The sequence below is a fragment of the Vulpes lagopus genome, chromosome 11 (assembly GCF_018345385.1).
Source record: "Vulpes lagopus strain Blue_001 chromosome 11, ASM1834538v1, whole genome shotgun sequence".
Classification (NCBI taxonomy): Eukaryota; Metazoa; Chordata; class Mammalia; order Carnivora; family Canidae; genus Vulpes; species Vulpes lagopus.
This window is the reverse complement of record NC_054834.1, coordinates 83,873,402-83,897,429: the sequence shown is the minus strand read 5'-3', so window position 1 is coordinate 83,897,429 and position 24,028 is coordinate 83,873,402. Positions and strand designations below refer to the sequence as shown.

At 43.9% G+C, this 24,028-nt stretch overlaps 1 protein-coding gene across 1 annotated transcript in view; it reads right to left on the bottom strand.

The window, feature by feature from the left end:
* The window catches only part of PKP4 (plakophilin 4), a 238,740-nt gene that overhangs the window by 5,454 nt on the left and 209,258 nt on the right, over positions 1–24,028 (bottom strand). Inside the window, exons 12-19 of the mRNA XM_041774277.1 lie at positions 18,401–18,584; positions 15,217–15,334; positions 13,716–13,907; positions 13,338–13,511; positions 9,536–9,686; positions 5,809–6,004; positions 1,811–1,895; positions 1,572–1,689 (exon numbers count right to left, since the gene is read on the bottom strand). Coding sequence (XP_041630211.1) covers positions 1,572–1,689; positions 1,811–1,895; positions 5,809–6,004; positions 9,536–9,686; positions 13,338–13,511; positions 13,716–13,907; positions 15,217–15,334; positions 18,401–18,584 — 1,218 coding nt within the window. The remainder of the gene's footprint in view (positions 1–1,571; positions 1,690–1,810; positions 1,896–5,808; positions 6,005–9,535; positions 9,687–13,337; positions 13,512–13,715; positions 13,908–15,216; positions 15,335–18,400; positions 18,585–24,028) is intronic.

Sequence of the window (24,028 nt, the reverse complement as noted above, 5' to 3'; positions counted from 1 at the left end):
TGTGTTAAACAAAGGTGAGCATGCATGGGCAGTGTCTGTGTGCTACTACTCTTGTTTATTTTCTAGAAGGTAGGAGGACAAAGAATGTGCCCACCTACCTCCCACAAGTACATTAGCAAGGCATCAGAAGTGCCAGTAAGCTAATGCTACATTAGTGCTGAGAGACAGAGGATTAGCCCTTAGAATAACTGGAGCAACAAGTATGGATTACATCTTACCTCTGAAACAGAATCCAAAAAGGTACCCAGGCACTTGGATGAGCTCATCAACACTGTCCAGTGTGTATATGTAAGAGGTCCTCAAAATAAGTTCACTGCTTAGTAACTATGGCCTCATCTGTCTGAAATTATTCTTTTGCCTGTACCTTTTGTTAAGCAGCCAAATCTCTTGTTTCCCCTGACACCCCTACTTCTGAGTCCCTAAAGGATTCTGAGCATTTTTATAAAAGAAGACAGCCTCAGGCTACACCTGGGAGCTCAGCAAGGATGTCAAAAACCAAGCATAAGTCTCTTTGAAGAAAACAACTCATAATTTAAAAACTAAGATAAAAATATACACCATACGCAGTAGGCACAGATAATTAAAAAAAAAAATCCTAGTACAAGTGGAGACATCCAATTATGTGGCAAGAACCGCCAGTCCTATATTTGTCTTTTTGGCCACGTTTGTCCACAAGAGAAATAAGACTGCCAGCAGTAGCACAGTTGAATACAACAGATAATATTTATATGTCAGAATGGGAGATTTAAAGCCAAATAAAAAGATATTTATTACTTTTCCTATGTCATTTAGCTAAGAATTAAATTTATTGGACTAACTTGGCTTGGTAGTAATATTCTGCTCTTACATGTAAAAGACAGTTTGAGTCTCAGAACATTCTTTCTACCAAATTAGACACTAATAAGTAGGTACTGTGGTTGCCAAGATTCCCACTTTACAGATCAAAGGGAATTCCTGAAACCCACCTGTAGGGCCTGTTCCCACCAGTCGTGAATGGGGGGCGAGGGGGAAGGGGTCAGTGTCTGGAATACAGCCAGGGCATGGAGGTTTAACTGGGAAGGAGGAAGGTGCGGGAGATTGTAGCCCCCCCAGAATGCAGGTATAAAGATCACATCTAAAGGACCTGTTTCTAAGAGTTCTCACCAAGAAAACTAAAAAATCACTTTGGAGGAGATTCCAAACTTCTGGCCAGCAGGCAGGCAGGGCAACTCATTTCAAGCACGGCTTGTGGTTCTCAGTGTGCTCCTCCAGTCCTGCATCCACCTGGCCAGCCTGTCCAGCAGCGGCCCACGCCCCTTCTCACACCGAGGGGGCAGGACCTTGGGGGAGGTGGGATGGAGGGCCCCAGGATACATTTATGTGTAAACTTGCATAAACTTTTAAAATGAAAGGAGGAGAGCGGGCCTGTGGTTTATAATGGCATCTGAGGAGGCTCTTGGCATGAAGATCGATTACACCTCCTGAGTGTTTGGAGGTGACAGGCTTAATCGTCTCTGTTCAGTCTTCTCTGGCTGGAAAAGAAAGCCTGTCACACAAATGTTCTAGCGAAGGAGTGGAGTTTGCCCACTGACCTGACTGAATGATGGGTGACATCTGTTGGTTGGTGGTAGACAATGAAGGATGTGATTTGAATCGGTCTCGCTCTAATGTCGACACAGGTGTAATAAAATGGTTCTGATTCCACCCATCCTGTGGAGTTAAGAGAAAAAGAAACCTCTCAAAATGAATAATGACATTTCATTACAATAAATGATTATGAATGTGTGCTCTGATGAACGCTAATTATGCTGGAGCTGTTCTTGGAAGTTACCTTTTTATAAATGCTCCGGAGGTCCCGATATTGCCATAAGGTGTTCAAGACCTGGGCTGCTGCCTTCACCACTTTCAGAGATGATCTGGGGAGAGAGCAAAGATGTTAATGAACGTGGGCAGCACAGCCACAGGCTCCACTTGCAGAGGTTCAGGCTGTAAACCAGTGGCCAAGACACCATCTCTCCAAGGACCAGAGGGCATAGGGGCCGCTGTTGGAAAATACAACCAAGGAAATCAGGTGTACCTCGGAGCTGGGCAAGTTCAGGGCTGGTCAGGGTGGGCAAGGGCCAAGGTGATGCTCTCAGGCGGTCAAGTCTGTGAGGAGAGGCTGTGATCGGGATAAGCGGTGACCTTCCTAGCTGGGGCCTGTCAGCTGCCCGCCCTTAGCCTTCCCCCATATCTACAAGGGGGAAACACGGTTAACCAAAAGGCAGTAATGGAGAATGTTGGGACTTCTGGGGGATGAGAATACACTTTGCTACATTATGACCTTGCATCCTGAGTGTCGGATGACCCTCCCAAGTTAATTTGTTTCCCCCCATTATTCCGTCTTCATATAAACACCTGCGTTGCCTTCTTATCATTTATGTCTCTGTGTAAACAAATGTACATATATGCCCTGACGTTCAATGTAGAAAACGTGGTTGGTTGTAAGTTCTCTGAAGGCATTTGCTGAATATTGGCACTCTGCTCAAGCCCTGCTGACCACGGGTCACTGCTTTGCACCTCGGGAGCTGCTCCTCTAAATCACTGTGGCCTCAGTGGTGAGTGAAGAGGGAAGTGTAGCTTCCTGCCTCAACAAAGGCCCCCAGATCACCCGTTAGGGCTGGGGCGGCGCTTGCGGAGTCAGCCGTAAGGATGAGGAAATGCCTCTTCACAATTCATTTCAACACTGAAAACTTGACTTCAAATATCACAGGATCTAAAATCTGATTTCCTCTTCTTATCCCCCCAGTTAAACTCTCATGAAGGGGAGAAGTAGGGAGGCGAGCAGCCTGGAGGCACTTTCTCTGCCCCAAACAACAGGAGATGGGTCGCAATGACCTCCAAGGGCTTCAGCAAGGCCGTGGAGTACAGGCACCGGCTGAGTCTGCTCCTAGAGGTGGGGCATTTCTGCATGCGTCTCCACTACTCCCTCCCACCCTACACTCCTTTCTCAGTGTTCCTCACGAGTCAAGGGTAGAACTAGATCAGGCCAACCGACCCAAAGCTATTCTAAATTTTAGATTTTCAAAACGGACCACAGAACGAGATTAAAAAAAAAAAAAAAAAAAGCAGAGATGGAATTTCTGACACCCAGGATGGCTTTGCAGTCTTCACACCTCATGGCCATGCCATTCTCAGCTGGGTCCCGACCCTGTTGCTGGTGTTCACCTTCCTGTCTGTAACTGTTGGGCAGCCGGGAGGCAGGAAAGGACGTGGGCTCCAAGGACTACGCAGCACTCAGCACAGCGGGAGCGTGCCAGTTACACACCTTGATACAGGTGGGCTGGATATCGCGGAGGAGTTCTCTTGGTGGAAACCTAACTCTTGAGAAAAGCAAGGATGTTTCTGGGCTCCCCTTTACAGCACAACTCCTTGGAACAGTTACGGATTTTCAGAACTCTAACTCTCATCCTCTCTGAAATGTGTGACGTCAGTAGTGTTCGACTGGACAAGTCTCAATCCTCATCCTACTGAGCAGGAGCACCTGCCATGAGCTCACCTGTGAGACCCTTCCTCCCTTAGCTCTTAGTGCCTCCTCTTCTCAGTGCTCTGGCTCCCCTCCCTGGGCTCTTCTGCTGGCTCATTTCCTTGGCTTCTAGCTATGAGCCCTGAAACCTCTTTTTTTCTCCATCTGTATTTTCTTCCTTCTCAGCCTATTTCTCTTTTCGAAGCATGCCATTTATACACTAATGACTCCCAAATTTGTATTTCCAGCTTGGACCTCTATCCTGAACTCAAATATATTCTACTGCTGACCATGCAGTCTATGTGGACGTCCAATAGACGTCTCAGATGTCACATGTCCAAAACAAACACCTCGTCTTCCCTAAAAAATCTGCTCCCGTGGGCTTCCCCATGTTGGTAAGTGCAGTTTCATCCTGTGGTCTTTTTTTGCCAAAGACCTTGGGGTCATCCTTGACATCTTCCTCCTCTCCTGCTGCTCATCTGACCCCTCAGCAAATTCTGTTGACTCTTTCAACCATATGAGAATCGATCACTTCTTCACCACTACAGCTGCTGCCACCATTAGCCTCTACTTGGTGGAGAAGGTTCACTAAGTCATGATGACCCCTTTAAGGAAGTCAGGCTGTGTCCCCCAATTGCTGAACAATCTCCGGTGGCTTTTGGTTTTCCTCAGAGTAAATAAAAGTCCTTACACTGACCCACAGAATCCTATATTTCTGGTTATATTTCCTTCCTCCAGCTCCTTCTTACTCTGTTCCCACCGGCTTCCCATCGTCCACCACACATGAAGCCCTTCTTTTCTCCTCATCACCTTTCCCGATTTTATTTGCTCCATCTGCATCTGACAGGCTGTGTTTCTTACTCACTAGTACCTCATCTACCTTGCCTAGGAATGTAAGCTACCAGGGGTTTGCTGGGTGATCTGTTTGCTGCTCTAGTACATAGCAGGTAGGCAGTAAACTTGGGGAATGACTCCAGGAACGTCAGCGTGTGTTCAGAGGGCAATCTGAATTGATCTAGGACTTTCTGAGTCTTTGTTTTGGAAAAAAAAAATTACACTGGATTTTTTTTTTTTTTTAAATATACAAAGGTTCTGGCACTGGTTCAGCATCTCTCTAGTTTCTTCTTATGCCTTTCACCAATGAAGGCCCTTTAATGAAATTTTAAGAGCACAAAAAGTGATTATGGCTACTTTAGCCTTATCTGTAACATTTAATTTCCTTTGAAATAAGGTGTGTATGTGTGCATTTATTACTAATGAGATTAAAAAGATACATAAGAAAAAAGGACTGAAAGGAAATATGGTTCATGTTGATAGGTGTGACTTCTGGAGGATGAGAATATGCTTTGCTACATTATTTTTCTATTTTAGAAATTCCTACAAAAGTATAAATTAAAAGATTAGACAAGAAATAATGTGAGTTCTAGCATTGTCACTCAGCCAAGTGATAAACAGTGACCAAGCAGCTATTATAAGTCAGGTTTTGTTCTGCATGTAGAGGGTACAATAGTTAAGAAAAGGCAAAGTCCCTGGTACTGGGGAGTCAGAGGCCAGAGAAAGCCCTAGGTAATATATCGGGTTCATCAGTGCTGTGAAGGAGAGGAGAGCAGGGGAAGGGGGTGGAGAGTGGGGAGACAGGTGCCATTTTTATGGATCAGGTGTCCTGTGTATTGAGAAGGCTCTAAGCAGCCCTACTTCCCACTTCCTTGAAGGATTCTTTGATCTGATACTAAGGCAAATTTATAGTCAACTGCTATAGCTCTGTGACCAAAAAACCTTTCTATTTTTGCCACCAACTCTCTAATTCCTACTGCTGCTGCTTCATCAGTTGGGTTCACCCAGAAGCAAAGGGAAATGTATGATCCCAGCCCAGGGCACATCCTGAGGCCACATAGCAGGCCCTGCTGCAGAGCAGTGATTTTAATACTTTCTGAGCACCTGGCAGAGGAATCAGTCCCAGAGCTGAGGATTCAGTAAGATGTTCTTGCAGAACAAGCTCTAGAGCTTGGAGTAGAGTCAAAGGTGAAAGGGAAGGTGCCCTCAGATTTTCCTCATCATAACATTTCTGATTCTTCCCAGGGTCAGCACAAGCAAACATGGCTTTAGAGACAAAAATGAATGCAGGGATGTCAGAACAAAGCAAAAATCAGAAAAGGGGGCCACATGACTGCAAATGCCTCTTAACACAGATTTTAATTGGCGGAGACTGTTTAGCTTATTGGAAATAAATCCTTTCCAATAGAAAATATCCTTCAAAGGCCCTCATCACAGGACAATTCTAAGGAGAAGAGCCTCGTGTTCCCATGTCCTTGCACCAGACTTGCCTGTCTCCTCTGCCCTTGGTTATGTTCACCAGCTTCTCTATCCCCCCTGAGTCGGCCAGAGCTTTGGCATTCTCCATGTTTTTGCTGGTGACCTCGTGCAGAGCACAGCAGATGGCCGCCATGGTCTCATCAGACAGCACACTGGGGCCGGTGCCGCCGGGAAGCCGGTTGACCAGGTCTCGCATGGCATATTTACCTGCCAAATGTAAAATATTTCATTCCACTTTCAAAAGGTACTAGGTTTTTGTTTTTGCTGCTGTCCCAAGATCCTGACAATGTGTTCTCTCTTAAAAACAGAACCTCAGGGGCACCTGGTGGCTCAGTCAGTTAAGCATCTGCCTTCAGCTCAGCTCATGGTCCCAGGGGTCCTGGGGTTGAGCCCTGCATCGGGATCCCTGCTTAGCGGGGGAGTCTGCGTCTCCATCTCTACCTGCCTCTCCTCTCTAATAAATAAATAAAATCTTCAAAAGAAACAAAACAAAACAATCCACCCCCCCCCCCCGCCTCAAACCTCAGAAGGCAATAATATGAAGAAAAAACATGACAAAATGGAAAGTGACAAATATCAGAACTTTAGGGGGGAAGTTAATGTTTACTACAATGCCAACTTGAAGAAATGATTGGGTTATAAAACATTACAGGAAGCCACTGAAAGGAAATGTAAATCAGTGTATAAAACTGGTTATACCAGTTGCTTCAGTTGAACTATTTTCATTAACAGTGAGACATAAATTACAATGATTTTATTCTCAATTGAATTCCTATACACCAACAATACCTTAAGTTCCTTATAAAGCCTTTAAAAACTTATCTTTGAATAAGTTTTAAAGCTGGACCAAGTAAGGCTGCCACACAATACTTTTCATTAAATCTTTCTGGGTCAAAAAAAAAAAAAAAAAAAAAAATCTTTCTGGGTCTTAATGTGAGAACTGGGAACCATTGCACATTTTTATCAAGTTGAAGATAAATACCAGCTGATCTGACATCAGTAGTGATAACAACATGTTAGTTTCTTTAAAGAGACAAAAGTGACATTTGGCATTAAAATGATGACTGTATTATCTGATAGGATGATGCAAAGATAAGAGTTCTTGACAGGACAAGGCTGGGGAGCCCCGAGCTACTGAAGCATTTCTTTACAAATACTCAGTTTCCCTTACTTCTCCCCAAAACCAAAAAATCTCTCTAGCTTGTTCAATGTCAATTACCAACTGACAAACTAGAATAATTGTATGACACACAAAAGAAATGAACTAAAGCTCGAGTAAATATTTTATTTTTTTTCTATGCTAATGATTGAGTGGATACAAAATGGGGCTTTTATTAGTGACCTATTTATATACAATGTTAAGCAGCAGTGGACAGGCCCTGACCACACGCTGCGTAATTCACAGCATTTCACAGGGAAGGCTCTGGCTCACTCACAGCGAACACTGTTGTGAATAACAGAAAAACAATGTTGACATTATAAGCCAGAAGATAAATGTGGTTTCTAGAACAGATGGAAGTTAGCACTGGTGATTTTGAATACTGGCAAAAACCCACAATGTCCGCGACACGCCCTTTGTCCTTTTGCTGGGCGCAACTTTACACTGCCCCCCGAGACGGGGAAGGCAGCTCCGTGTGCCTGTGAGTGAGCCTGGGGGTTCCCTCGGAGCTTGCGGCTCGGACAGCTGGCTTGGTCCCACTCAGGTTGGTAAGCGTGGGAACTTCCGTGGGGCGACAAAACTTGGTTTCCTTGTGGAGGACGGCTCTGGAGAGAAAGGCCGTTGCTAGAGCTGATGATGGGCATGAGCAGAGAGTGGGGGGGGTTCAAGAAGGGGATGGTTCTTAGGAACAGAAGTGCTGAGTATATTAGGATCGAATATTGAATCTGGAAGGGGCTTAGGCCTCAGGAAAAAGGGATCTTTATAGAGAAAAAAGAAAGGGATTCATGAAACCATTTTAGAGTGTTCCAGTTGGGTAAAAAAATGCTCGCAGAAGTTTACAAGTGGGTCAGGACATTCACAGGGAACACGGAGGTGCACTGACGGAAGGCCAGATGCCCTCGGTGGTATGGGGCCCGCACCTCTGTGCCCCCTCCCCGCTGTGCAATATGGGCCACATGTCATATGTGGTCAACTGTTTATTTCTTAGCATTAGGGACTTCCAGGCTATATGTACATCTTATAAGAAATTGAAACACTATAGATGTAACAAAAATAACTTAAAAAAATTTCTTCAGGGAACTACAGGATTTCTCTCCAGGAAATGTGGGAACTAAGGGTTACAGTGCATCCTGGCAGCAGGCACCTGCTGGCCTGTGAACAGGGTGTGGAAGAAGCTCCTTTTCTCTCCGGCGGGGGGGGGGGGGGTGCACAATTTGGCTCAAAGGAATGGTGTGTTAAGAGCAGGTTAATCTCAGTGATAATTTAAAATAGCAGCTCTGCCGGGCTCCGCGTTGGAGCGCTCACGGAAGCTGCCAGGGAGTCCTCACAGCGACTCCTGCAGGTAAGCACTGCTGCCCTTGTTCTTGGTCTCTCTCCCTCTGTCTTCCCCCTCTCTCAGGGCAGGCATATTTGATCGAGTTTAATACCTATTCACTAACCCACATCCTGTCAAACCTCCCCTCCCTCCCTCCTGGACTGTCATCAGCGGTGGGGCTGGCGTGGAGCTCATCGTCCATCCTCTTGTTTGATTTGCACAGCAAACCCATGGTGAGGACCACAGGGTGGTCGGCTCCCTTTCAGAGGCAGGGCTGGAGAAGAGTCTTCATATCTAGATGAAAGAGTCGAGGCTGGTGGGCTCACCACAGGACCCCCAGTGGCACAGCCGGTGCGCAGCAGGTCAGGGTTTAACTTGAGGTCAGCTGGAGTCTCTGGTCTTCCCTCCCTCCTATACTCTGCTTGAGCGTGGCAATGGCCTTGCAGGCAAGCAAGCTAAGCTGCCGAGGGTGGCAAGCTTGAAGAAGTGCTCAGCGTCAAGTTCATGCAAGTGCCAACCCTATATCTGGGCAGCCCCGGGCGGAGGGTGCCTCCTACCATTTTGTACCCTATGTGCCTCACTTGCTTTAGCGTCGTCCTGACCCTGCCCTGGTGGGGAGATGGCCTGGGATAGTGGTCCCGCCATGGCGTGAGCACTTGCACAGATCTGAGAGGGAAAAGCTACAAACCATTTATGTGATTTCTTTTTTTATTTAGAACATGGTGGTGTTGGTAAGTTAGCAGTTATCAGTCTCAAAAATCAGAAAGCGAGAATTAACTTCTTTTGTTGCTCAGGAAATGGACCTCTCTTAGGAAATAGAGACACCAATTCTATCAAGTAGTGTTGTAATGTGTAACTGAAATTGCTACCTTTTTTGAAGATTTTCCTTTCTTGATCAAGGTTTAATTAATGAGTTTGCCTCTTGCTGAAAAGGAATGGCCACAAAGTATAGACAGCACAAAGGGTACACAGATCTGCCGAGACACTAGAGAGAAGATCAGTTGATCATTTTAAATGTCATATTTTTTATAAGTCAAAAGAAGAGTTTTTGTTTAAAGTAGGCTTCATACCCAGTGTAGAGCCCAACACGGGGTTTGAACTCACAACCCAGAGATGAGACCTGAGCTGAGATCAAGAGTCGGATGCTAAAAAAAAAAAAAAAAAAAAAGAGTCGGATGCTTAATGGACTGAGCCACCCAGGCAGCCCCAGTTTTATAAATGTAGTTACTCTTTCTTTATAGCTTACCTTGTCACCAGAACATACCTATGAGCTCCTTGTTGCGAACATCTAGCGCCATATTCCTCAAGGCAGTGGCCACCGAAGAAACAACTCTATCATTGTCCATTCTGAGCAGTTCTACAAGGATGGGGAGCCCTTTTTCTTTGCGGACAGCTGCCCGGATGTATGCTGCAAACTAGTGAGTAAAAACAAGCCATAGAGTAGTGTAAAACAGAGTTCAACTCTCAAATGCTACTGTCACCTAAAAAAGATGTTTCCAAAAGATAAACTAATAGATTAAATGTTTTCTTTTCAATTGGAGATTAAATCTGTGGTGTCAGTAAAGAAAAAAAAAAAACAACTATAGTTAGGGATAAAGACAGGCTAGGATGACTGATTTAAAAAGAAATCTTAAAGCCTGGAAATCTCAAACCACCATCTGCCATACATTTTTTGCAGAAAAGAGAAGGCAGTGATTGCTTTCTACCTGAGATACATATACATGATTAAGGAAGGATCCTGGGTCCTCTCTGTACTTGGCCCCATGCCAGGTCCAGAGGCTATAAATAGGATCGCAGAGACAGTAACTGATCAGTGCATATTATAGAAAAACCTGTCTCCATCAGTACTTTCTTTTCCTATATTCTCTGCACCAATATTTAGAGTTCAGTAACCTTTCAAACCTTTCAGTAACCTAGATTGACTGAAAAAAAGCCCTTGCCTCAGAAGAAAAAGAATTCTCCAGAAACACCGAGCATCATAATTCATACAGACTAGTGAAAAAGTATATTTGCGTGCAGAGTGCTTTCTTATGCAAGATTAGTTAGCTGCTGCTGCTTTTTTAAAATCATAGTCAAGAAATTCTTTTGTGACTATGAGGCAAGTCTGTTCAGCGAGTCAGCGTGTGTACCATTTGAATTGGAAATGAACGCCAGCTAAGTCATCAGGGAAATAACCAAAAAAAGGTAGCATTTGAAAATTGGGTCTTTCATCTTGTTTTGAGTTTTTATTGACATTTTTTACCAATGCAAATTGTTTTTCAAAATTTAGGATAATTGAAAAATGTTGCTCATAAAACATCTAATACTTTCCTGCTGTGGTCAAGGCATGAGGACAAAGATCTGCCAGTCTTTTGTGTTACTTTGAACATTAAAATATATGATTGACCACTGGGTTCCTTGCATACCAACAGAATAGATTACTTTAATAATACAAGGAAGAGGAAAAGATGCATTTCAAAGGTCCTAGTAACATTCTTCCTAAACAAATACTCCTATTTTTCTAAATCAAATGAAATCTATGGGTGGGGAAGGGGAAGGAAATGGAATACATGACTTGCTGTAGACTAAAGCACTTTCTCAACTTCTCTCTGAAATCTTCAAGGACAGAGTCGACACTTGTCTCACCTGGAGACCACCTGGCTCAGCCCAGCCCAGAGCATTTCCCTTCTGGGGCACTATAGTCATCGCTACTCCCAAAATAGCTTGACTTGAAAACATCTGTGGTGATGATTATCTTGTTTTCTTAATGAGGGTCTAATATTTTGATTTTAGATACTTTTGAAATTATTTTAATACAGTATTTATATTTTAAATGAACCTGCCATCTAACTTTCATTCACTAAATGACTCGAGAAGTGTAATTAAACACAACTCATATCACATCTATTTCAATTATTGTCTTTTTTATTATCATCGAATGTGTCTCTCGGGTCATGAGAAACTGGATGTGAACATTGAGTCATCAACATAAATATATTTATGACTACTTATGTGCCGCACAGTCGTAGGTCCTTCATGTTATTATCTAAGTTAGCTCTCACAACCACCTCGTGAGGTAGGTATTACCTCAATTTACAGATGCAGAAACAGGATGGAAAGATCCAAGCCCCCTAGCTAATAAATATAAGGGCTAGGATTTGAAACCAAGGGGTCTGACTCCAGAGACAGCCCTTAGATATTAAGCTATTAGAACGTTAATTAAGAACAATAATAACAAAATAACCATGCTGGCTTAGCACTAGGCCATAAACATTTGTATACATTCATTATAGCAGTTGACTGCATGAAACAAACCACACCTAGCCTTACCAATGCTTTTCTCTTTCATGGATAATACAGTGGCCAAAAGATTCCCATTTTGGGAGGCGATGGTGGAGGAAGCAGCCAAAAACAAGCATTATAATAACTCTACTAAAATACACTTGTCAGACAACTCAAAGACAACCTATGGAATGGGAGAAGATATTTGCAAATGACGTATCTGATGAAGGGTCAATATCCAAAATCTAGAAAGAATTTATTAAACTCAATACCCAAAAAACAAATAATCAAGTTAAGAATGGACAGAAGATATGAATAGACTTTTTCCAACACAGATATACAAATGGCCAAGAGACACATGATAAGATGCTCGACTTCACTCATCATCAGGGAAATACAAATCAAAACTATGATGAGATACCACCTCACACCTGTCAAAATGGCTAAAATTAACAACACAGGAAACAACAGGTGTTGGTGAGGATGCCGAGAAAGGGGAACCCTCTTTTCTTACACCGTTGGTGGGAAGGTAAGCTGGTGCAGCCACTTTTCATGTGTATGTGGAATTTAGGAAACAAAACAGATGAACATAAGGGGAAGGAAGGAAAAAAAAAAAAGGAGGCAAACCATAAGAGAGTCCTAACTATAGAAAACAGACTGAGGGTTGCTGGAGGGGAGGTGGGCGGGGGAAGGGCTAAGTGGGTGATGGGCATTGAGGGCACTTGTGATGAGCACTGGGTGTTGAGTGAGTGATCAATCACTAAATTCCACTCCTGAAACCAATATTACACTATATATAAACTAACTAGAATTTAAATAAAAAACTTGAAACAAAAAAAATACACTTGTCAGGAGATTTTTAGAGTTTGAAAATATTTCAGAAAAGGATTGTCTGGGAACTTGGTAGATAATGTTTTAAAAAGTCCTGAGACCCTCTTACAGTTGTAACGGTAAGAAACCACTTTGAATTTTCATAAAGAAGCCACACAGCTTTGAGGAGAAGGGGTAACTTTTGCCATACGTATGTTCTGGAAGAGTCTGAGAAAGGAACAGTGGTCCCTCTGCCCTGCAAGTGCTGCCCTAGTTCAGCGCTAATTCAGGCCCCTGGCACGTTCAACACAGAATCCCAGCCTCTACTTTCTTCTTTGAGTTTGTCTTCTGCACTGCGGCTAAGGGGACCCAACAGTCTCCACATCTGTGTCGCCTGTCCGCTTCAACCCTTGTAGTGGCCCTTCTGGTTCAGGTCACGTGGCCATCATCCTTGGCCATCAGGCCTGTCTACACCGCCTGGGTCCCACCTGGGCTACGTGTGCGCTGCCTGTGATGCCCCAGCAAGCAACCTGTAGTCTCTGCCACACTGTCCTTTCCTCACCTCAAGGTCTTTCTCCTCTTGTCCCTTTCTCTGGATCACTCCCTCTGTAGCACCAACCTCAGACTCTGCGGGCTTACTTCTGCTCATTTTGAAAGACTCCATTTGGGCAGCACCATTCTTCCCAGAATCCTTCCCTACTTCTTGGCTCCCCTCTTTGCCTTTTTCTCACCTGCCAGGCTGGGTTAGATGTCCTTTTAAGATCCCACAGTACACAGATCTTGTGGAGTCTACACTGTACTGACTTGATCTGTACATTTTCTTGTTAGCCTCTAGTTTCTACAGGGAGGGCTGTGTCACATTCATCTTTGGATCCCCAGAGCCAACTGCTGTCACCCCCCGTCTGTCCTAACGGCTGTGTCCCTTTCACCGTCATTGTTGGTCTGGGCTGGCCACACAGATGGAAAGAAGTGTGGGGTCCCAGAGGACATCATACCTTCCAGTTCCCAGCAGAGAGGTTCTGGAGAGATCCAGCAGAGCCTTCCAAGGTGGCTGGGTTGGAACTTTCTGCTAGAAGAGTCAGATACGGTTTTACCACTGATGGATGCCACAGCATCTCAACCCCCTTGGGGGACTTTGACAGTCCTGGGATAGGACCAACTCCATCCCACTGCAAGACAAAGAGCACACGTGAAATGGAAGCAAATGAACACACTACACTCTCCAATACTTGAAAACATTCCTCTCTGCTGGATTCAGCTACAGTGAGGTAGAAAAACTGTATAATGAGAAATTTTCTTTTCTTGCCAAATATGTGATTTCTTATTCCCAGAAAAATGAAACCTCAGAGTTTCATGTCAAATAAAATGCTAACTTGATCCTCCTGGGGTGTTCTCTTTTTCTTTTTCTTTTTCTTCCCCCAGCAGCTTGGCTCCGAGTCCTTGCTGGGCGACTCTTTTCCTAGCAAGTCGTCCAGCTCGCTCAGCCCCAGCAGTCGGGCCTGTGGGACCTCCAGTTCCAGCCGGTAGGACAGGTTCCTCAGGGTGCACACGCAGTTCTCCACAGTCTGAAAACCAACACAGCGTATAATTAAAACCATTGAGGCACATTACTGCAAAATGCTTCTGTACCGAGCAGCCGTGATCTTAAGTAAATGCAGAATATGAGAGAACTTTTTTTTTTATAAACTTATAGGAACCTGAAACAATCTAAGGAGAGGATCATGATTCTAGAATTTCTGTGGGATACCCAAACGACAAAGCGCACAGCCATCCCTGTAAGTACATTTGCGGATCTCATTTCATGCTGATTAAAACATGCCAGGCTCTGGAAGGGGAGATGCCGAGAGATCCTGCCTCAGGATTGCTGCAGCGGCAGAGACACACCCAAGATGCGGCACCCTCACTCCTCCTTGCCACTGGAAGTCTTCATGTGACAAGAGGTGTGACTGGCCCCATCTCTGGGGAAGCCCCTCCCCCGGCCTCATCCTTGGCCTCTCCAGCCATCTCCAAACCCTCCCCTCCCTCTGGAAAGCTCCACAATCTCCTTCTCTGTTGACATTTTTGCCTCCTGTACATTTTGCTTCCTGTACCTCCTTTTGTCTCTTAAAGACTGTGTCACACCTCTGACTGGGCGGCTGTCACTTCAGTGAGAGCGCCCAAAACCGAGCTCCGCTCTTTCCTAGGAAGCTCTCCTTCCGACCTGCTTACTTCTCTCAACTTTATCTACAGATCTTTTGGTTCAATGAGATTCAAACAAAAACCTAGCCATCGCTTTGAACTCTTCCCCTCCCTTCTCCCCGAGCCCACCACTCATCATCCTTTTCTGCCGCAGACCTCTGTTCATGGAAAGACTAACCAGCAGGGCAACAGAGGGAGGGGTCAAAGGGCAAGACAGGGGCTGTAGAGGAGGGCATCGGAGTGGGTGCGGGGTGGAGGCTGTGGCCTGCATTGGGGCTAGAAAGGCAGAGCGGTCGGTGGGTCACAGGGCCTCGACCAGGAAGGTTTATTCACTACGCAAATACAGATGGATCAGATTCGAGCCACAGAGGACACAACTGGAGGAAGCAGAGCAGGGGCAACCACAGTGACCGTTAGCGCAAGAGAACCATGAAGGAAGTCGAGACCCTGCCACCCTGTGCTAAGTCCTTGGCTACATGGAGTCACTCAGTTTTCCTGGTTTTAAGGCTATTTTCTTAAATTGTCATGTCGCTGTTAATTTGTAACTTTTAGAGAGACTCCCCTTAATCTGGAGTATAGCGTGATGAGTAGGAAAGGCTCAAGAATTCCAGAAAGAATGAATGGCACGCAAAGAGCAGCGTCAGGCAGCCGCTGTCATCTGCCATCGTGGCCCTCGCACGGCCAGCCAGCACTGACCTTGCTGTCGTAATCGGATGTGTTCACGCACGTGTGGATCACGTAGAGCAGCGAGTCCACCAGCCCCTCGCAGGAGCGCATCTGCTTCCTGGCTTCCTCCCCTGCGGAGCTGAGGTTCCTGCACGGGCAGAGACACATGGGAGCTGCTGAGCTCACTCCTTAGCCACAGAGCCTGACCTTACATCTGAGAGATCAGACGACAGCGGCCATGCAGGTCCCAGGAGAGGAGATAGTTTAACATCACGAGAACTCACAATAACTAGCTCCCCATTATCTACCCAAATAGAAGGGAGCAGGGCCTCTGAACTCTGAAGCCCTAAAACTATGGCACACTTTTCTAACCTCCTAAAAATTGTTTTGGGGTCTATCCTCAGTTTCCTTATATGCAAAAAGGGGAGAATACTGATCACCTCAGAGGGTCATGCTGAGGAAGAGATGCTCCATAAAAAGCATTTGGAAAAGTGCCTGCAACGCCTGTTAGCCAGGGTGGTTATTTCTAGACATGCTCTACTTCCCTGGTTGGGCCACCAGTCTGGCAGCCCCCCGCACCTATTACAATGTTTTGCCTAGAGTAGGTAGGTGGTCATATACGCTTCCTGAATGAACAGGAGAAATGTCATTTCTTATAGAACTATTCAAGTTAAATATGGACATTTCTTATGCTATGATTTTTCTCATTTTTTCAAATATAAAAAAACCCTGAAGATGTCTTAGGTCTCTTCCATATTGAAACTTTATATAAATATATATATTTTTTAAAGATTTTATTTTTAAAAAAAATTTCTACACCCAATGTTAACTCCCAACCCCGAGATCCAGAGTTGCCGGCTGTATCGACTTAAGCCAGCCAGGTGCCACCATATTGAAACTTTTGATATCAGTTTGCCTTCATGAATTGATAACCAAATTTTGAAGATCTACTTTATGTCTTGTTAACAAGGGTTCTAAGCTAATTCTGAGATTTTCCATACACAAGCCAAATAAGGGGGAATTTTGAATGATTTTTCTTTTCATCTTTTTTCTGGGGCCAGAGAGACAATGTCACCCATGGTCCCTCCCTCTTCTGCTCTTATCTTGAGTTCACTTCTCAGCAGCAGCCCTCAACAGCTGCCGTCTTCCATTCCTTCATAAGCCCCTGGGACCCTTCACTCCTTTGCTTTTCCTCCCATCTTGCTGCCCTTCCTCAGTTGCTTCTGCTGGTGGGTCCCTCTGGAGTGCCCAGGACTACTTTGGTCCCTTCTTGTCTTTATCTTTACATGGGTAGTCTCCTTCTGCTCCTTGGCTTTAATACAACCCATGGGCCCATGCATGCAGGACTCCCAAAGGTCTGTCTTTAGGCTGACCCCTCTAAAACTCCAGGTTCCTTTATCCAACTGCTTTCCTGGTGTTACCACATGGATGGCTAATTAGACATCTCAAAATGACGTGATCAAAACTCTCAACTGCTCATACCTCCATCCTTTCTTCTTCCTGTGCTCCCAATTGATTCAGCCAAAGATTTAGGTATTAGCTCCCCCTCCACAAAAATACTCGGTATTTCCTACCTTGTTCCAGCACCTGGTCTAGGCCACTGTCATGGTCTGCCTGGATCACTGCAACAGCCTCGGCCTCCCAGCTCTACTGCTGCCCTTGTTTGGTCTTCACACTGAAGCCAGGAGCCAGTCCTACTACTCCCATGATTAAAGCCCTCTGAAAGGCACTTGGGATAAACTGTAAACTCCTTCCCCTAACTTTAAAAATCCTACATAATCTGGTACCACTCTGTGCCTTGCCCATTAAGCTCTAGCCATAAGCCCATTTTTTGCCCGGAGCCATTATACTACTTGTTCCCTTTGCTAAGAACACGCCTCCTCCTGACTCCTACCTCACCCTCATATAAGCAGCTCCTGGTGGTATTTCAGATCTGGACTTCAATTTCACCTCCTATGAGGGGCCACCTGACCATCAAAATCATCTCCTAGGAACTCTCACATCACTCACATCACTGTGGCACCTACTGTTATTCTCTTCTTTATTTTCCTCAATAGAATATCATTCTGTCTGAGCAGGGGCCTGTCTTGTTCATCACGGAGTTCACAGAGAAGGCATGCGCCAAGAACATTTAGCCCTGAACCACTGGGGGAGCCAGGCTGGTGTGTCCTGTCTCTGGAAGCCTGGCAGGCTGGCTCCCTAGAACCAGGCACTGAGAAAGGATGAGATGCTCCTTCCACAGTAGGTGATATAATCTGCCCTCTGATGCACATATCTGAGTTAGGGAGCTGGAGCTGGCCTGTTTCCCAGGATCCTGATTGTCATCCACCCATAGCAAAGGGGCTGACACTCACTTGTCACAATGGTGCTGCTTCAGAGCAGCAGCCCAGGCTACCTCCATATCTTTCAAGCTGTTACTGAGATGCTTGGATGGACGCTTAAACGTTAGATCGCGTCGCTGTGTGTCAGACACTACCCTAAGCATTTTATATGAGCTGATTCTTCATAAGTGTGAGACAGTGTTATTATTCCTGTTGTAAAGATGTGGAGACTGAGGCTCAGAGTGGGACAGGAAGCCAGGCTGCCTCTCAGCGTCACCACACCATTCTGCCCCAAGGCTTCTGCCTCAAGTTACCAGAGCACTGTATGCTTGGGACACTGGGTAGAAACTGCGCTGATGAGTATTAACGGCAAATAGTAAGCACTACTGTCCACACTTGAAGGAGTCTTTATGAATTTCACATGCTCAAATAGTATTTGAGTTTATCTTCATTTATTTATAAAACTCAAACCCAATGATTGTTTAAGCCATACACCTTTTTCACCTTTTAAAAGCAAGAAAGTTTTAACCATCACATTTTGAATTTAAACAAAAACCAGGCTCACAAACACATTAGCAGTCAGGATGTGATGACCCCAGAAAATTGCTGTTAAAGTAGAAAACACTGGAATTTTGGCAGTCATTTCAGACTGAAAGGGCCCTTTTTACTAATCCACAGAAGAGTCATTTATCAGATAATGTCTTTCAGGCCACTAGCCTGGGCTCATGGTGCTTTCCTCACAGGATAAGAGTCCAGTGGCCTAAATTTTGAAACAAACTCGGAAATGTAGGTAAATGTTTATAAAATGAAGTAAATCCTTCTAAAATCAACTTACCCATGACACATGTTATTTGATCAAAGTATTAATTGGAAAGAAGAAATAAAGAATTTACCTCAGGCAACCTGTCGTATTACGTAGAACGAGTGATGTCTGAAATTTAATTTTATGATCATCATCAAAAGAAGAGTTATTCCATCCAGAATGTGGAACGATCACAGTGTTTGTTAAGGTTGAGAGAGCATCTCGAATGATTGTCATCTTTACAGCATCACATGAAGATAAATTCCAAAGAACTCCTAAAAAATGAGATTAAAAAAAAATCAAATTATCAATTAGCTATCCTGCAGGTTTAGTAATACAACAAACCTATCAGCCCTAATTGATGTGAACTCAGTCTGTTCCAAATCTAATCTATGGCCTGAATTTACAACCAGGCAGGGGATGGACTTCTAATAAACGTTGAGTGAACATATGCGAGCTTCTGGCAGTGTATTACAAAGCTGTAACAGTCCTTCTCCTAAGTTTTAGAGCCTATCCATCTATCAGACAAGATGACTGCAGCTTCTGCAAAGCAAATTAGAACTACTCTCTGAGGGGAAGGGGCACAATCCAATCAACGGTCATAAATACAATGCATCTCTGATTGTTGTAAAGATGTCATTCATTCCTTCATCCCTTACATTCAATGTTCTGTGTGACAAACCATTTTTGGAATTTAGTACTTGGAAGACATTTCTCTTTCTCAAAAGGTTGACATGTTTCTTTTTATCATGCTTCCTTTTTCTACTTTTGCTACTGGGAAGCTCACACTTAAATATGCTTGCAGTAAAATACATAGAGGATGGTTACACGTGCTTTGTCTCACTCATTTAGGTAAGGTTGAAACATTTTTGTTTTCACGTGACGAGCTTTATTTCCACGTGTGGGTCACTGCCATTCCTTTCTGGATAGAGATGAGACTCTCAGCACACTAAGCCTCGCATCGGGCCGTGGCCAGCAGACCTCAAGCGTCCTTACCAGAGTGGTATTTAAATTGTCAGCATATTAGAGCGCCTTCAATTCTGTGTCAACTACGAGGAGGGTTACATTATTGTTATAGCACACAGATTTTTGAAGATTTATTCTTTTAGAAATTAGAGCAAATTCAAGATTATACCTATTCTCTGTCCTTTTCACATCAACGCATTTTCCCAAGTTAGAGCAAAGTGGGGCGAAGAGAGGCGGCGCAGCTGGCGCCGAGGTCCGGGGCCCCTCCTAGCCCTGCGCTCCTGACGGATTCTTGAGACGCTCAGAAGCCTGGACGGTGCTTTTAGAATTATCAACATACAAGAACGCTTGAGGCCGTGTGGAGGGGAGGGGGTTGACAAGGTCTGCCCACTTCCAGGGGAGTGGGTCAAGCCTGCGAACATGACTGATCAAGAGTATGGGGGGAACTACTGCTCCAGGGCAAGGCAACCCAGCCTCTGCTCAGACAAACTGCAGGGCCCTCTACAGAGGGGGGGCGGGGGGAGAGGGCCGACAGGAGCCTTTCCCTCCATCTCCAGGAAGGAGAAGTACAAGCTTAGGCCCGGAGAGGGCCAGCGCTTCCCCGCGCCGCACAGGGAGTGACTTTTGGACCTGGATTACCCTTGTTTCCCAAGGACTTTTGCTCTTTCTCGGCTTCTACCCTTTGGGGTGGGTTAGCTCACCATAACCGAAGGATCTCAGCCTCAGCAGTGCTTCATCTAGTTAGACCCCAAATGGGAGGGAGGTTGAGACATTTTGGGATCAGGAAACGTAAAGACCCTGATTTGTCTCTGAAAGCCTGTTCTCTCTACCATCACAGACCTTTGCTTATATGATTATCATGTGGCAAACAACAGATGGCTTCTAGTCAAGAGGGCGGCATACCTTGGGGGTGCTTATGAAAGGAAATTCAATTCCTCAGGTGGAGCTATTTCTCCATGGATTCTGACAGAATTGGCCATAAGTTTCTATATAAAATGGTTTTCATCCAAGGAGATTTTAATCTAGGGAGGTTGTGCTCCCTGTTTTTTGGAAGTTTCGCTGGACTCTCTCAAGGGCAGCCAAGGGAGGTGCAGAGGGAGGACTGGCAGCAGGTTGCCAGATCCCCACCCCAATTCACCCAGAGTGGCTCCATACTTACCTGTTCTCAATACTGGGCTGTACTGTGTGTTTCTGTTTGAAAAAAAGTTTCCTGTCTAAAAAACATCTGAAAAGCATTGTTTTAGGGGAAAGATATCAGAGGACTGATGACCATGGGAGGGGCCCGGGAGCTAAGGATGAAAAGTCCCTGGAGGTCTGTCCTGATCCAAAGCCAGGGGAAGGGAGAGAAGATGGAAGAAAGAGTAGGTTGAGGCATAAAACTGTGGCTGATAAAGGCTGCCATGAATGGGGCTTGAATATTTCTTGCTAATGAGGACAGACCTAGGGTATTCTGGGGCCTGTCGGGACCTGTGCCAGCCACAGGGCAGCATGTAGCCCAGATGCTGTTGGTGGGCAGGGTCATCTCCTAACTTCCTTGACAATTTTGTGACATGTTTTCAAAATCCTCACTCCACAGAATTCAACACATGGGGAAGGGCTGCATTTTCTAAAATGCTAGGCTGTACTTCACAGAATAAATGTATTCTTGTAAAGTTAACTTTAAGGCAAGGCTTTTGGAAAGGAAAGCCTTTCCATTATAGGCTATAGGTATAAAATCAGATCTACAGCTACGGAAATGAGACAGTGTGAGTCACAGACTTCAGGTGAAAACATAACTAAGGACAGGGGTGGTTTTTTGCCATGATGGATCTAGGAGTTGATGCCTAGAAGCTCTCTGATCATTGGCAGAAAAACTTGTTTTTTATGGTTCCTGCCTCCACTCCTGGCTCCTGTAGGACCTACTTCTGGGAAGAGGAGATTTTCCAGATTTGCGGATTTCCCCGATTTTCTGTGCAGGTACCAGAATTTTGTCCTACCCTTTCTTTCTTTTATCAGGCATCTAGAATGACCAGTGGAGTTATATGCCATTCTGTAGTTTACTTTTAGCCCTTATCTACATGGGACTGAACAGTCATAAATCAATATAAACTATGGTAACATGATCATTTATTATGATTTTACTCTGTGCCAGGCATTGTGGGCTTTACATAGTCAGGCTGCACAAAATGAATTCTATATGTTGATTTTTTAAAGGATGAGTGTTTGTATTTCTTAATTTAATTTTACTATCATTAGGCAAGTATAATGAGGAACAAATACTCTATCATGATCCATTCTCTTACATGTCTTGTTACACATATGCAGAGCACATAATAGGTGCTCAAAAATATTTGTTGATGGATCCAATTTAATAGCACATATTTATTTTTGGATTTCTTTTTATTTCCTTTCTGCCAGACTCAGCTCATAATTATTACCTGCTTTTCTTAAGCTGAGTATTCAGGAGTGTCTTTAAGGTTTATAACTATGGGGAGAGGTCAGAACAATGTCCTGGATCTTTAAAGGAAATTTGCCAGCATAGTTTTGCTTGCCTTTCATTATGAAGACTAAAAGAGATGGTTATTGAAACCATCATCTTAGCTCTGAGGATAGGAGAATCACATTTCTGTTATATGTCTAGAACCAGAAGTTAAGAGTTATAGCAGTGTGCTAGAATCCTAACCCCTAAAAACCGCAAAATGGAAAAGATCAGTGTTGCCCAATTAAAAAATGTTAAATTGTTTGAAAATATGTAACCCTTTAATAGACAAGGTGACTGTGTTATCTTTTGGTCAGTTGAGATGGCTTTTTTTTTTTAACATTTATTTTTATTTTTTTAAATTAATTTTTATTGGTGTTCAATTAACCAACATACAGAAAAACACCCAGTGCTCATCCCGTCAAGTGTCCACCTCAGTGCCCGTCACCCATTCCCCTCCAACACTCGCCCTCCTCCCCTTCCACCACCCCTAGTTCGTTTCCCAGGGTTAGGAGTCTTTATGTTCTGTGTCCCTTCCTGATATTTCCCAACATTTCTTTTCCCTTCCTTTATATTCCCTTTCACTATTATTTATATTCCCCAAATGAATGAGAACATACACTGTTTGTCCTTCTCCGATTGACTTATTTCACTCAGTATAATACCCTCTAGTTCCATCCACGTTGAAGCAAATGCTGGGTATTTGTCGTTTCTAATTGCTGAGTAATATTCCATTGTATACATAAGCCAAATCTTCTTTATCCATTCATCTTTCGATGGACACCGAGGCTCCTTCCACAGTTTGGCTATTGTGGCCATTGCTGCTAGAAACATCGGGGTGCAGGTGTCCCGACGTTTCATTGCATCTGAATCTTTGGGGTAAATCCCCAACAGTGCAATTGCTGGGTCGTAGGGCAGGTCTATTTTTAACTCTTTGAGGAACCTCCACACAGTTTTCCAGAGTGGCTGCACCAGTTCACATTCCCACCAACAGTGTAAGAGGGTTCCCTTTTCTCCGCATCCTCTCCAACATTTGTTGTTTCCTGCCTTGTTACTTTTCCCCATTCTCACTGGTGTGAGGTGGTATTGAGATGGCTTTTTGATCATAAAATCACAGGCTTTCTGTGAACGTTTCTCAAAAAATGTTCAAAATTATTCTTGACCAGAAAAAAAGAAAAGATACTATTTTTGCTGAGTCTGTAGCATTCAGGAGACCCATACCAAGGCAGCTTTATCATCTTGCACTGAGTTATGTTATGCCTCTAATCCTGTACTTTACCACGTAACACAAAGAGCTATAGCACTGGGTGTGGATTTAAACTAGCCACTTCAAATCTCAAAGCAAGTCTCAAGACATTAATATTTTTCCCCCTACCTTCTATTTCGAAAATAAGGTTATAGAAAGCCTAAACAACCAGTTCTGATAAACCAATATTGGATGAAGAAGGTTCAGTTGAACTTAAAAGCCTTAGCTGTGGAATGATTAATTTGGCTTATCTATTCAAAGTAAAAAGCACCATTCTTAAGACCAGTTAATAATACCTATGTGTACTCCACCTCACTAAAGTAGTAATAAAACAATGTTCTCCCCACTTAGTCTGTCTAGGCCTTCATTTAATGGGTCCGGAAGAATGTTCTAGAGCAGTAAGTAATGAATAGTAAATACACCAACTCCCAGATGTAGCAAGACCTCAGAGAAAATAGAGTCATAGGATTAGCATCCTCATCAACATGATAAACCTCCAGCTTCTACGTCCTCATGCAAAGTTTGCTTCAAAAATATTTAGATACTTCATTATCCCCTGGTTTCTAAAGAGAAAGTTAAAAATGAATCATAATTTGGCTTAGGAAGCCTACATATTCTATTTAACTTAAAGTAATTAGCTATTTGTTGTGAGGACTAAGAATATACACATACAAACTAATTTAGAAAATATTAGAGAATTTCATGCATATTATTGTAGAAAAAGCTGCTGCTTCTCTACCGCAGAAAAAAGTGCACACATTTTTGAGTAGCCAATAATTGCAATGAAATACTCCGATGAAAGATGAAAGTTCATTTTCCCCCCAAAGAATAAGTAATTACAATACTCTTTCACATAAATCCTACACTGCAGAATTTTGAAAGAGCTCATATTTAAAAGTAGCTTTATAAAGCTGTTTTCACAACCAATTGATAATTTTGTAGTCAAACCAGAAACTGATTTTACTGATTAGTTAAAATAATGGCACTATCTGAAAAATGTGTTTCTTAATGGAAAAAACCAACAAAACATTTGGAAAATGTTACTTCTC